Below are 13,237 nucleotides of genomic sequence, written 5' to 3'. Positions count from 1 at the left end.
TGTTGTCTCTCCCCCACTAGGCCACTATTTCTACAAAGGCAGCAATCGTGGCTGTCTTGGTCACCACTGGCAAAGTCCTGCCCAATGCCCATGACAAAAGCAATTAAAACATTTTTTTTAAATTAGGTGGTTACACTATCCTTCTTAACATGATTGATAATCTCAGGCCATTCTAGCTATAAGCTAAGAATCTTTCCTTTACTGTACCCAGAAGAGTATCTTGGACCCACTCAATATCTTTTAAACAAATAAATCCCATAAAATAATATCCCCCAAATTGTTTAATTCAGTAAAATATGAAGTCAAGGCCACCTAAAACACTATATTTTATTTTTAACTTTTCTATTGTTTTGGTCACATGTAAAGAATAAAAATGAAAACAAGACACTACTGTGTCACATCAAGAAATAACTTTATCCAAAAGGAATTCGAATGTAAGATATATTTAGCATCAATTCATATATTAGTAACTTACACATGTATTGTCAAGTATGACATCCATAAAAGCACAAAACAGTTTCTAACATGTTCCATCAAACTTCTGGCGTACTTTATGTGTCATTTCCATGACTACTAACCACACATATAGAGACTAGGGGATACTTAGTGAAGACAGCTTTCCAGGAAGTTTACAAAATTGAAGAAAAAAAAAGTATGTCCAAATATGGCATAAGTAGCAATGGGGCCGAATTTACTTTGGAAAGATTGCCTAAGGCACCACTATAATGAACAGTTGTAAATCTCTGATCAGACTTCAAATTTTTCTGGTCTTAAAATTTCAATTCTAACCACAAGGTTAGGTGACTAGATTAGCTGGTATATTATTTCCTCTGTGCCAGCATCTGTAAGAAATATTACATGTATCCTGCGCACCGTCACTCCGATATATATTTGTAATAGATCTGATTATATGAGGTGTGAAAGTCAATATGGGTAATTTTTCTTTAAATGCATTTTAAGAACAAACAGCACTTAAATGAATGGTGGCACAACAGGGAAAAGGACTATTTTAATATAAAACAATATTAAATCAGCGTGTGATGAGGTTGAGTGCTGAAACTGTGAAAACTGATAATTTAGAAATTGTGAATGCTTTTATTCAAAACTGTAAAAAGGCACCAATTACCCTAGTTTGCTGGAATCACAGTTCTTATGAATAATAGCATCTACTGATGAACATGATCATGAATTAAATGTTTTTAAATTTTAAAACAATTTTAAGATAGAATAATTCTGATAAAATCAGAATATAAAATAATGAAGACCAAATCCAATTGACAGTGATTAACTGTTATTTGGCTGAAGAAAACCAGGAATGCTCATGACCAGCAGTTCCCAAGTACCTTGTGCAGGTGACTCAGGGGCTGCTGAGGAGCTGGTTAAGGAGAAGGAGGATACGCCCAGTGACTGGGACCCTGCCACAGCATCAAACAGATAAGCTCACTTCTGTCTGTTTTACTGTACATTGAGAATATGTGTAAGTCATTTTTTAAAAGGCTTCTTGTGATTAAAAGAGAAAATTCTGAAAACCACAGCAACATATCTATGCTGTTTCCAAGCATACAAAGAGAATTAGAACATCTGAGACAACTATGGCTCCAAACAATCAGAAGGGTTAGTTTTCTTTTCTCCTATTGATAATGTCAAAATGATGTGTCATCTATTGAGCCATACTATGGAGTAGCAGGCTACTAGTTAGATGCCTTCCCCAGTTAACAGCACATATCCAAAGGACAGCTAGCCAAGTGGGAAGGTGGTAGGTAAATGCTCACCTGGGCTAGGCAACCACCACAGCAAGCAGGTCCCCTCTCAGCCTGGCCTTGGCAATGAGCTGCTTCTGAAAAGCCACAGCTATCTGTGGTTGAGAGCTCACTCCCTTGAGGCATTGCAGAGAACAAGAGACATGGGCTGTGGGGCAGCTTTTCAATAAAACTGAGAGGCACATCAACATGGCACTGTATGTGTCCACTTAAGGATATATGATAAACATGCAATTTCAAAAGGTAAATTATTAAAGATAATTGGCCAATATATAGATATGCATAGTTTTTAGCACATAGGCCCTCAATAAAATATTAGGATCTATTCTGAAAATGTAATGTTCACTAAGTAATATGCTGTAAAAGGTAAAAGTCAGGAAAAGAAATTCAACTCTTAAAAAAAAAAGCACATAAAATCCACCCTATCTTAATGCAGCAGTTGGAAAAGTTTTCTTTTTTCTTTCCTTTTTCTAAGTTGCAGTAGGTTTTATACCTAATAAGGTATGCTGTAGACATAGGAAATAGCACATTATTAAATTGTAAAATGCAATTTTGATTAACAGATAACTGGTATCGTGAGTTTAAAAATCAGATGAAAATGGCACTTAAAAAAAGGAGAAAATGACTAAGTGGATCTGTACAAATCAATGTATGCGACCTTAGCAAGGAAAGTATAAAATTTTTTTTTTAGTAAGCAGTTTTTCATTAGTTAGAAGGAAACGGAATTCTGAATTTCACCTTATATGTTTGGTCCTCTTATCTTTCCTGGACAAAACAGTCCTAACCATTTTAACAAATCTCAATTAAAGTAATCTAATAATGTAGAATTCAGGACAACTTACCATCTGTGCATCTACAATATCCTGAAAGTCTTGCTCAGTTAATGAAAAAAAAGCCAAGTCTGACCATGTTTACAGTTTTCCACAATAAAATAAAATATCTAGAAAGGCAAATAAAAATGGCTTACTTACATGAGGTTATTTTTACTTGTTGATTGTACATTTAAAAAACTGAGTATGTGCCTTTTCCTGCTCATTCAGTACTTTTCATAAAGTCCCAAGTTGAGTGCATGCTGTTTTGTAAACCACAGTGTCTAAACTGTAGCAAAAATCAGATGCACAGACAGGTAATTTTTACCTTGCAGAAAAGCACTGTATACAGAGTTACAGGAACAAATTTGATATCATATAATTTAAGAAGCTCTCATAATCAGGTATGGACATTGGCTTATACAACATACACTGTGAATCAGGCACAGCAACCTGCAAACCACATCATCCCAACAGTTTTCCATTCTTCCTATTGACAAACACTTAAAAACAGCATTTTCATCATAGGAAAGTAAACAAAAACAACAACAAAATAAGCTTTCCCCACACTAATTTCTAATCCAAAGAGCTTTACTGCAATTAATGTAAATAGCTATCAATCACTGAATTGATTGGGCAAAGATGGACTTGGCACTGTCCCCCCAAAATAACCTAGAAAGAATGCTTTGAACAGATATAATCCATAGAGAAAGAGATTTACATCATAAATGCTGGGGGTAAAAAGTACATAGAACGACAGATACATGATTTGGGGTGAGAGATGGCATTGCTCCACATAACACAAAAGAAGTCTGTTGAAGTGGTCACTGCTTCTGTTGTTTCGTGGCTGGGTTCTTGGGAGGAAGGAGTTTGTATGTATTGAAGTAGCCCACCACCTGCTGGGGAATCTCTGCCAAGACACACTGAGCAAGTGCTTCTTTTGGAGCCTTGTGAAAAACAAAATCAAAGTGACTTTATTAGCAACTGAATTTTCCTGGCTTTTTCATAAAAGACTAGGGATACTTCAGCAGCCACTAAAATGAAGCAATTCTAATTCATAGGCCTGTACCTTTTCTTAGGAACAGCCCATGAAATATGGAATGAGCTAACTAGCCAATGTTACTTATGATTGCTATTACTATCCCTGCTAACATTTGTCAAGTCCTTTTTCGGTGCCAGCATTCTAACATTTGATGATTTTGTTGTTGTTGTTTTATAACTTTTAAATGTGGTTCTTTCACTTACTTGGTATTAATTTTTTTTTACTTTTTTTTACAACATTTATAGATTCATAGGAAGTTGCAAAAACAACAAAGAAAGGTACCATGTACCCTTCACCCAGATTCCTCCAAAGGTAACATCTTGCATAACTATAGTATAGTATCAAAACCAAAACCAGGCAGCTGACATTGATACAGTTCACAGAACTTACTCTGATTTCTAGTTTTACATGTACTCATTTGTGTGTGTGTGTGTGTGTGTTTGTTTCTGTATAATTCGATGCAATTTTGTCATCTGGGTAGATCTGTTTAACCACCACCACAATCGAGATACAGAACTGCCTCAATACCACAAAGATCCCTACCTAACATTACTACTTTATAATCACAACACTCCACTTCCTCCCCTTCCATTGCTGGTGGGAATGTTAAATGATATAGCCACTTTAGAAGAGTTTAACAACTGCTTTAAGAATTAAACATGCAACTACCGTATAACCCAGCAACTGTAGTCCTAGGTATCTATCCCAGAGGAATAAAAACTTATGTTTGCACAAAAACCCATGAATAGGCTGGGTGCGGTGGCACACGCTTGTAATCCCAGCACTTAGGGAGGCCGAGGCGGGTGGATCACTTGAGGTCAGGAGTTTAAGACCAGCCTGGCCAACATGGTAAAACCCTGTCTCTACTAAAAAATAGAAAAAAATTGCCAGGTATAGTGGTGCACACCTGTAATCCCAGCTACTCGGGAGGCTGAGGCACGAGAATCACTTGAACCCAGGAGGCGGAAGTTGCAGTACTGTACTCCAGCCTGGGTGACAGAGCAAGACTCTGTCTCAAAACAAAAACAAAACAAACAAACAACAACAACAACAACAAAAACCCATGCGTAAATGTTTATAGTAGCCTTATGTATCAGAGAGAAAAACAGGCAACAGCCAGATGTCCTTCTGTGGGGTAACGGTTACACAAATGGTGGTGCATCCATACCATGGAATATGACTCAGCAATAAAAAGAAGTACTTGCAAAAACTTGGTGATTCTCGAGAGTGATGCTGAGTGGAAGAAAAGCCAATCCCAAAAGGTTGCATATTGTACGATTCCATTTATATGATATTCTTGAAATGATAAAATTATAGAAATGAAGACTATATTAGTAAGTGGTTTCCAAGGTTAAGGAAGGGCTAGAAGTAGAAAGAAGGGGATGTGGTTATAAAAGGGCAACAAGAGGGATCCTTATGATGCATCTTGATTATACCACTGTAAGTATCCTGGTTGTGATTCTGTACTATAGCTCTGCAATATGTTACTACTGGAGTAAACTGGGTAAAATAGTCTTCTAAGAGATATTCATCAAACTAAACTTCCAGCTTGAGGGGGATTTGGCATACAGTTACATAAGAGTTTTTTCCTGTTGTTACAAAGGTAAAGATAAAATACTTGAGAGAGTCACAATACTATTTTAAAACAATTTATCATATAGCCTGCAAGAAGCACATAATGACCATCCTGAAGCAACACTGCCAAACCAAATCGGAGCTCTCAAATGGACAAAGGACAGTGTTCACACATCCTCTAACCCTGCACACCTACTCAACTGCCTGGTTGTAGATGGGCAAAGGTCTGTGTTCAGTCACTTTAGTGTTTGAGTAGGGAGGAGTGGTACTCACATTCTGGAACTGTCTGAAAGGCACAAACTGGACAATATCTCTGATGGCCACTTCGCCCAATGGGGAGCGGAGACTTCCACCATCACCATCCAGAAACTCCATGGCGCTGAAGTCAGCACCTCCAACTCCAACAATTATGATGGACATAGGCAGCCTGGAGGCATTAACTATAGCTTGTCTGGTTTCATCAAGGTCTGTGATCACACCATCAGTAATAATCAAAAGCACAAAATATTGCTGCCAGAAAAAGAAAACATGTCCCCTGAGCAAGTCAAGCAATGGCTAATGGCATCTCTGGCTTGATGAGTCATCCAGTCTTTCTTGTTCATTTTCCTTGCCAGTCTCTACCCTAGCTACCACCACATAAAATATTCTAAGCTTCTCTGATGACAAGGAAATTGACTCTTACAAAAACTGCAGGTTCATTAAAAGTGCAGCAGACCACAAAATAGGGTTGGCAAAATATATGGAAGCAGGACATCTAAATGTCAAAGATTAACCTTTCAGTAAGGCTAGGAATAAACAGTTTTAACTCAAGTATTAAATATGTCAAAGTATCTATCAAGGAGGCAAGTGGAAACTTCATCCTCAGAAGATCAAATAAATACAAAAATTATTAGAATTAGAATATTAGAATACAAAAATTTTAGAAACTAAAATACACACAAAAAAATAGATATGGTTTAAGTGATGAAATCATCCCCCAGATTGTGTCACCTAAGATAAACCTTTTCAGAGAGCAGTAAAATGTTACATCAAGTAGTGACTCCATCTTTTGGGCCATTTAAGTCTAGAATAGGAATAAGATTTACAATATTAGTTAACATATGTTGAGTGTTTACTCTGACCCAGGCATTGTGCACTTTATATGAATTATCTAACCTTTTCAACAACAGTATGAGGTAGTTTCCCCTAACTTACTTCTGAATATGCTGAAGCTAAGAGAAATTTGGTATCCACGGTCCAATAGGTAATGGTTACCTCATTCAAATATCTTTAGTACAATAAGAAATCTTGCAACAGCATCTGATGTGGTAACTTTCCTTAAGCTTAATTTGTTATGTCTACTTCAAAAAGGTAGATGATAGGCATTTTTTTTTTGGTAGAACCTATCTAAGAAAGTTAATTCCAAGGATAAAAGACTCATGAATGCCAAGTGCTGTTTTGCTGTTGTCTTATTTTTAACGATCACTAGTATAACAACAACAAAAGTTACTCCCAAACCAAGAATGACTGTGTTATTGTATCTTGCCCTGACTTTGTATTATGACAAACCAAAAACATAGAAAAATGGCACCAGGAGCTGCTACCAATCCACATTCTTCCCATTCCCTGGCCATAGAGCACTTACAGAAGCTGTCTGCTGTTGCGTGGCTGCAGCAGCAAACCTGGCCACGTGATTTATGATTGGAGAAAAATTAGTTGGTCCATAGAGTTTTATCTGAGGAAGACAAGACCGATACGCCTCTACAATGCCTTGGATTCCTAGAACAAACAAACAAATAAAAAACAGTACTAAAAATTCTCAAGCACAATGTGTTTATTCACAATACTGGCTAATTTGATTATATGTATCAACATATAGTGCTTTAAATAGTCAAAAGTTCTATAAGCAGTAGTTCCTCTAAGCTATGTAATACATAACTCCATAGGTATGGTCCATTGCAAAAACCTATAAGCTCTGTCCTCCCCCAATAGAAGGGATTTACTTTCATCTCAGTCAAATTATTTATTAGTCTACAGTAGGACTGTTACATCTGTGCTTAATTTTTAATACATGTTGGGAATGTGGCTCTGATAGAAAACCATGAAAAAGGTTTCACATCATACAACTGATGATGAAAGGTAAGAAAGAGTTATTAATAAAATGAAAAATCATTTGCATATATGGCCAGAGGTTCTACAAAAATACCAGATGGCGATAAACCTAATATTAATTCTAGTTAATTAGCTGATACAAGTGTTTATTCAATAAGTTAAAGGTTAATCATTGTATCACAGACTGCATTAGTTCCAAATATTCACTTCCAGGTTACTCATCCATTTTGTTGCAGAAGCACTGATGTGTTTGTTTAGGGGTACTACCCCTAGATCTGCTGGTGCATTTTATAATAGAAAGTTGGACAGGACCATTTGATTAGCTTTGACCAATGCATGTGACACCCATGCCTAAGGAGATGTCTTAAGAACTACTGCCTGTTTTTTCCAGCTCTCTTGCTCCTTTCCTCTGCCGTAGGAGCAGCACATCCCAGATAAGGCTGTTCCTTCAGCCTGAGTCCCAATATAAGAAACATGGAGAGAACTCCAGCCTAGCTGCATGTAAAATGAGCAAGAAATAAACTGTTGTCATTAAAGCCACTGAGATTTAGAGATTGTTTATTACAACAGCACAACCCAGTGAAAGTTGACTGACATTGCTGGTCAAAGCACTGCTGACGAAACTTGTATCCCACACAAGCACCTGTTGAATCTGCCCTTAATATCACAGCATTTAGGATGCAGACAGGATAACAGAAATTCTAAAGAATTTCCAACAATACTTGCTGAGATCATCACAGATACTTGCCACACACACACACAAAAAAAACTTAATGTAAATCAAAACAGGTCTCTTGCTCTTAAAATGTCTAAGAGAACACAGATCAACAAAAAAGAGAAGCATATACAGTCATGTGTCACTTACCAATGGGGATAAATTCTGAGAAATGCATCGTTAGGTGATTTCATCATCGTATGAACATCATAGAGTATACTTACACAAACCTAGATGGTATAGCCTATTACTCCTAGGTTAAAAACCTGTACTGCATATTGCTATGCTGAATAATGTAGGCAATTATAGCAACTGTACCTTTTCTATGTCTTTACAGTAAAAATAAAATATTAAAATCTTATGGGCCTACTGTCATACATGTGGTCTGTCCTTGACTAAAATGTCATTTTTAGTGCATGACCATACTTGGCTTGAAAGCTTCAGGAAACCAACTCTCTTCTCTTAAAATGTAAGAGTTCCAATAAACTCTTCTTAGTTTCTTTGAACTTAGGAACAGGTAGTCTTATGAACAACCTTTGAGAACATAACTAATTCATATGCAGGGGTGATTTTACATGCATAAGGTCCATGTTACTAGTAGTCAGTTCAGTAGTAACAAAGGTATAAATAATTCATTTAGGGCTGGGCACAGTGGCTCATGCCTATAATCTCAGCACTTCGGGAGGCAGAGGCAGGTAGATCACAGGAGGTCAGCAGTTCTAGACCAGCCTGGCCAACATGGTGAAACCCCGTCTTTACTAAAAATACAAAAATTAGCCGAGCGTGGTGGCAGGCGCCTGTAATCCCAGCTACTCGGTTGCGGGGGTGGGGGGCTGTGGCAGGAGAATTGCTTGAACCCGGGAGGCGGAGGTTGCAGTGAGCCGAGATCGTGCCATTGCACTCCAGCCTGAGGGAAAAGAGCAAGACTTCGTCTCAAAAAAAAAAAAAAAAAAAAAAATTAATAATAATAATAATTTCTTCACAAATATCGAGAGCTTTCAATTCCTTAATTAAAATTGAATTATGCCAAAACCCTTTCTATGCATCAAAGTAACAAGTTATTTCTAAGGCATATTATTTCTAAGGCAACTAGATTCAATGATTAGTTAGGAAAAGGGGATTAAACTTCCTTGCCTTAAAATAAGGCTCTGAGCTTTTTGCTGTATAGTATCTCCTTTGTTTAAAACCAAACTGATGCTTTTTCCAGAGTGTAAACCACTTGGTGAACAGCCCAAGGATGGGCTTACATTACTCACAGAGTGACTGAACTTCTAAAATGAATTATCATATGATATGTCATCCATATTCATTTACAATAAATGAAAGCTAATTACAACAACTCTGAAGATTATCCACTTTCATTATAAAAATGAAGCATATTTCTTAAAAAGAATAACATTCCCAGTTTCAAATGGCTAGGGAATAAGAGGTCACAACCAGTCACTGAAAGTGTCTCAAAGAACACTGAATTAGTATGGAAAAAGTGTTCTGGGGAAAAGAACAAAATCATATTGCAAACTGCCCCCACAAAAATTGTTCATGCTCTTCCACCTTAAGAATATTGTTTAGGAAGAAAAGGAAAAAAAAATTTTCTCCTGTTAGAAAGCTCATACATTTGTAATTGTCAAAAGGACCCTTTGCAGAAAATTAGAGTATTGTCTAGAATTTTAAATTATGCCTCTGCTCCCACACCTACCTTGCCTTCTCCAAACTCTTTAGTCTGATATATAATTTAGTGGAAGAGCTGGCATTTCTGGTTGATTGCTCAATGTGGTAAAAAAAAGAAGCAGCACTTGGATACTTGAGGTATAAGGAAAAAAGTAAAACGTGGCTGGGCATGGTGGCTCATGCCTCTAATCCCAGTACTTTGGGAGGCCAAGGCAGAAGGCAGGAAGATAGCTTGAGGTCAAGAGTTCAAGACCAGCCTGGCCAACATAGCGAGACCTTGTCTCTATTGTTTTAAATAAATAAAAGAAAAAAGTGAAATGAAAGACAAATATTTGCCTCCTGCTCTCTACACAGAGGAAAGCTGCTATAGAAGATCAATTCTTTGTTCCTTTTGCCCATCCCAGCTACTTATAGAATACCGTGTGAGCAACAAGTATTAGATGCTGGATACTTTTCTCTTCGTAGAGAGTGACTACTACTCTGAAAAAAGCTTCAAAAGATCTGTATATCAAATTACTCATTTTATTGAAGGTTTGTTTTTAAATAAATTTATATGTGAAAATACTTTTAATATATGATATTTTTACTGATCTACTCCAAAGATTGAGAATGTTTTTGTCCTATTAAAGTTCTTAAGGTAGGAGGATTTAGCTTACCACCTTCATCATCACAATACTGATTTGCCCCATAATTACCATTACCACCCTAACCACCAACCTGGTGCAATTCTTCTACCTTATATAACAGAAAGTTAAATATGTAAGAAAATGAAACCTAGAGATGAAATTTGAGTAGTTTTAATCACAAGGAAAAAAACAAAGAACAAAGAACAAAATAACAAAGACTAGTGAGCCTTTCCATTTGAAGTCTTCATGTTTATTTTTTAACTTACCATTGCAGTAGGGATTGGATGGGTTGAAGTTCATTGGAAATTCATGTGATACCTGTCAAAGATGGACAAAGGACTGATGAGGGCTGGGCTGCTTTTCTAGGAGGCAAAGCTTTAAAATAGAGATTTCCTCTTACCTGCCACTGAGGAGGTATCTGAGCGCCAAAACCAAAAGCTGGAAACATCTTATCACTAAAAAGAAAAAAATATTTAATAAAATACTGTTTTTTCCAAAATAAAGAGCTTTATCTTTGCCCACAATAAAATCAATATGAGCTCATTTCAAAAATAATTTTTCAAAATCTTAGAAAAGTATGAAGATAAAACAAAGATTACCTATATTAACTGCCAAAGAGAATCAATGTTAATATTTGACAAGTCTCATCCTAAATATTTTTCTGTGCACTGAGGAAGAAAAATGTTTCTTTCTATAGATTTTGTAGAAATGGAGTTTACGTGCATGTTTTGTAACCTACTCTGTTCTACTTAAATCTTGTGTATCATTTCAGTGATCAAATGAGTAAATAAATACATGAAGCCCTGAAAATCACAATTCTTTTTTTACTAATTGATGGCAAACTCATTTGGTAGCAAAACCTGACCTCAGATGATCAGAGGTTATTGGTAGCTTTTATTTATGCCACTTAATACAAACATTCATACATTAGGGAGAGGGACAGTGGACCGAATATATAACATCACGTGAATAGCCACTGAATATCCCACAAAATGGATATCCTCCCCCAGATGTCTGATAGCCAATGTTCTGCCATTATAAAACACCATAATGAACATAATTTTTCTACGAGGAATATTCCTTTCGTATTTATTCTTAACAGTTAGTTTTGCACTGAAGATAGAGCCTATGCCATGTCAGAAATATTTCTCCAAGGCTGAGGTGGGAGGATCGCTTGGGTCCAGGAAGTGGAGGCTGCAGTGAACCGTGACTGCACCACTGTACTCCAGCCTGGGTGACAGAGCGAGACCCTTTCTCAAAAGAAAGAAAGATACATTTTTCCCCAGTTTGTAGTCTGTCTTCAACTTTGTTTAAAGCATCTTTCTTTTCATAGTTTTTAATATTAATGAATGTGAACACAAAAAAGCTGCATGATTTTTGCCTTTGCTCTCTTGCTTAAAGGTTTTCCTCACTACAAGATTATAAACAATTCCCATATACTTTCTTCTAAAACTTTACAGTTTGCTTTTGATATTAAACTTCTAATTCATCTGGAAAGTGTTTTGAAGTAGGATATGAAGCAGGAATTGCTGCTCTCCGGCAATATCCATTCTCTCCTTTAATAATAGAACACCTGAGCTAGAGACTGCTCTTCCTAGCTTCTCTGGGCTGGATGTGATCAGATGGCTGGGATCTAGAGATGGAGATGTGAGTAGAAGTGATTTGCCAGCCCCTTCTGAATCATGCCCCTAAAAGGGAATGCACATTCACTCCCTGGTCCCTTTCTTCTCTTCCCCCTGGCTGGAGAAGATGAGAACCAGAGCTATGGACCCCCGGAGGGAAGCTGTGAATTGAGAACAGCAGAACTCCCCTATCAGTTCTTAACTATTATACTTACCCCTAGCAATGTGAAGTGAAATAAACCTCTATTTTGTCAAAGCCGCTTCGTTTTTGGGTGTCTATTTCAGCAGTCTGGTCTGTACTCTAATTTATACAGAATAATATCCTAAAACATGCAAGTAGGAGTCAGGGATCCAAATTCAATTCTTGTCCAGTTTGACAGCTTTTACAACCCCCTGCCCTAAATTCACTTATATGCATGGGTCTATTTCTGGACTGTTTGCTTGGTTCCACTGGTCATGTCCTAATTCCATACTCTTAAGATAATTGCAATAATACTTTTAATATCTGCTAGTGAGAAATTATTAATTTTTTAATTCTATGTTATATTTGACCACCTTTCTAAGCTCTCACTACTGTCTAATAAAGTAACTTTCTATATATGTTAAATATATTTAATGATTTTTACCTTAAAACTTACTAGCCTGAAATTGGAATTGCCACCTTACTTTAGATTTCTTTGCATTTGCCTAAAAATTTCACCTCTTTAAATGCTACAGATTAATGAAAAGCCCCATCAATATGTAAATAAAATAATAATAGACAAAAGCAAGTGAAATTTTATTCTGTACTCAACGCTACATCAGAAAAAACACTACTAATGCAGATGTTTTTCCTGTTGTTTAGTAAACCCTCAATAGGACCTATTTAAATCTTTTCAAAACCTAACCATTGATAACCATTCAGAATATTTCATAGCAATTAGATCTAGTTATCCTTCAGCACTTGTTAAAAGTCACCGTTAAAAAAATAACTTGGCAACTGCCAAGGAGATAGATATGTTAAGAAATAGTTTTTATTTCTTAACATAAATAGTATTTAGTATTTATAAATAGTATTTAGTATTTAACACAAATAGTATTTAGTATTTATAAATAGTATTTATAAAACATGTCATCTGGGCTTCAATCACTCATACAACTTATGCCTAATGAATAAGCCCCATGGAAACCAGACTAAAGAAACAAGAGCCTTGCTGACATTCAGTCAGGAAGTAAGTAGCAAACTATATGTAATATAAAGCAAAGTACATGCCATATATGATAACTAATCACAGCAAGATATTAGAGATCTAAGGTAAACAGCAAGATTGCCACAAGGAGAAAAATAGA

General features: G+C 36.4%; 1 protein-coding gene across 6 annotated transcripts in view; it reads right to left on the bottom strand.

Annotated features, from left to right (window-relative positions):
• Positions 1 to 309: 309 nt before the first annotated feature.
• The window catches only part of CPNE3 (copine 3), a 46,143-nt gene continuing 33,215 nt past the window's right edge, over positions 310 to 13,237 (bottom strand). For all 6 annotated transcript variants that reach the window (XM_019032596.4, XM_055349238.2, XM_055349237.2 and 3 more), the window contains 5 exons: positions 10,687 to 10,741; positions 10,553 to 10,604; positions 6,811 to 6,944; positions 5,460 to 5,696; positions 310 to 3,516 (listed from right to left, as the gene is read on the bottom strand). In XM_019032596.4, coding sequence (XP_018888141.2) covers positions 3,394 to 3,516; positions 5,460 to 5,696; positions 6,811 to 6,944; positions 10,553 to 10,604; positions 10,687 to 10,741 — 601 coding nt within the window. In that variant the 3' untranslated portion in view covers positions 310 to 3,393. The remainder of the gene's footprint in view (positions 3,517 to 5,459; positions 5,697 to 6,810; positions 6,945 to 10,552; positions 10,605 to 10,686; positions 10,742 to 13,237) is intronic.

Source organism: Gorilla gorilla, chromosome 7 (genome assembly GCF_029281585.2).
Source record: "Gorilla gorilla gorilla isolate KB3781 chromosome 7, NHGRI_mGorGor1-v2.1_pri, whole genome shotgun sequence".
NCBI lineage: Eukaryota > Metazoa > Chordata > Mammalia > Primates > Hominidae > Gorilla > Gorilla gorilla.
The sequence above is the reverse complement of the archived record's forward strand: the minus strand, read 5'-3'. Positions and strand labels throughout refer to the sequence as shown.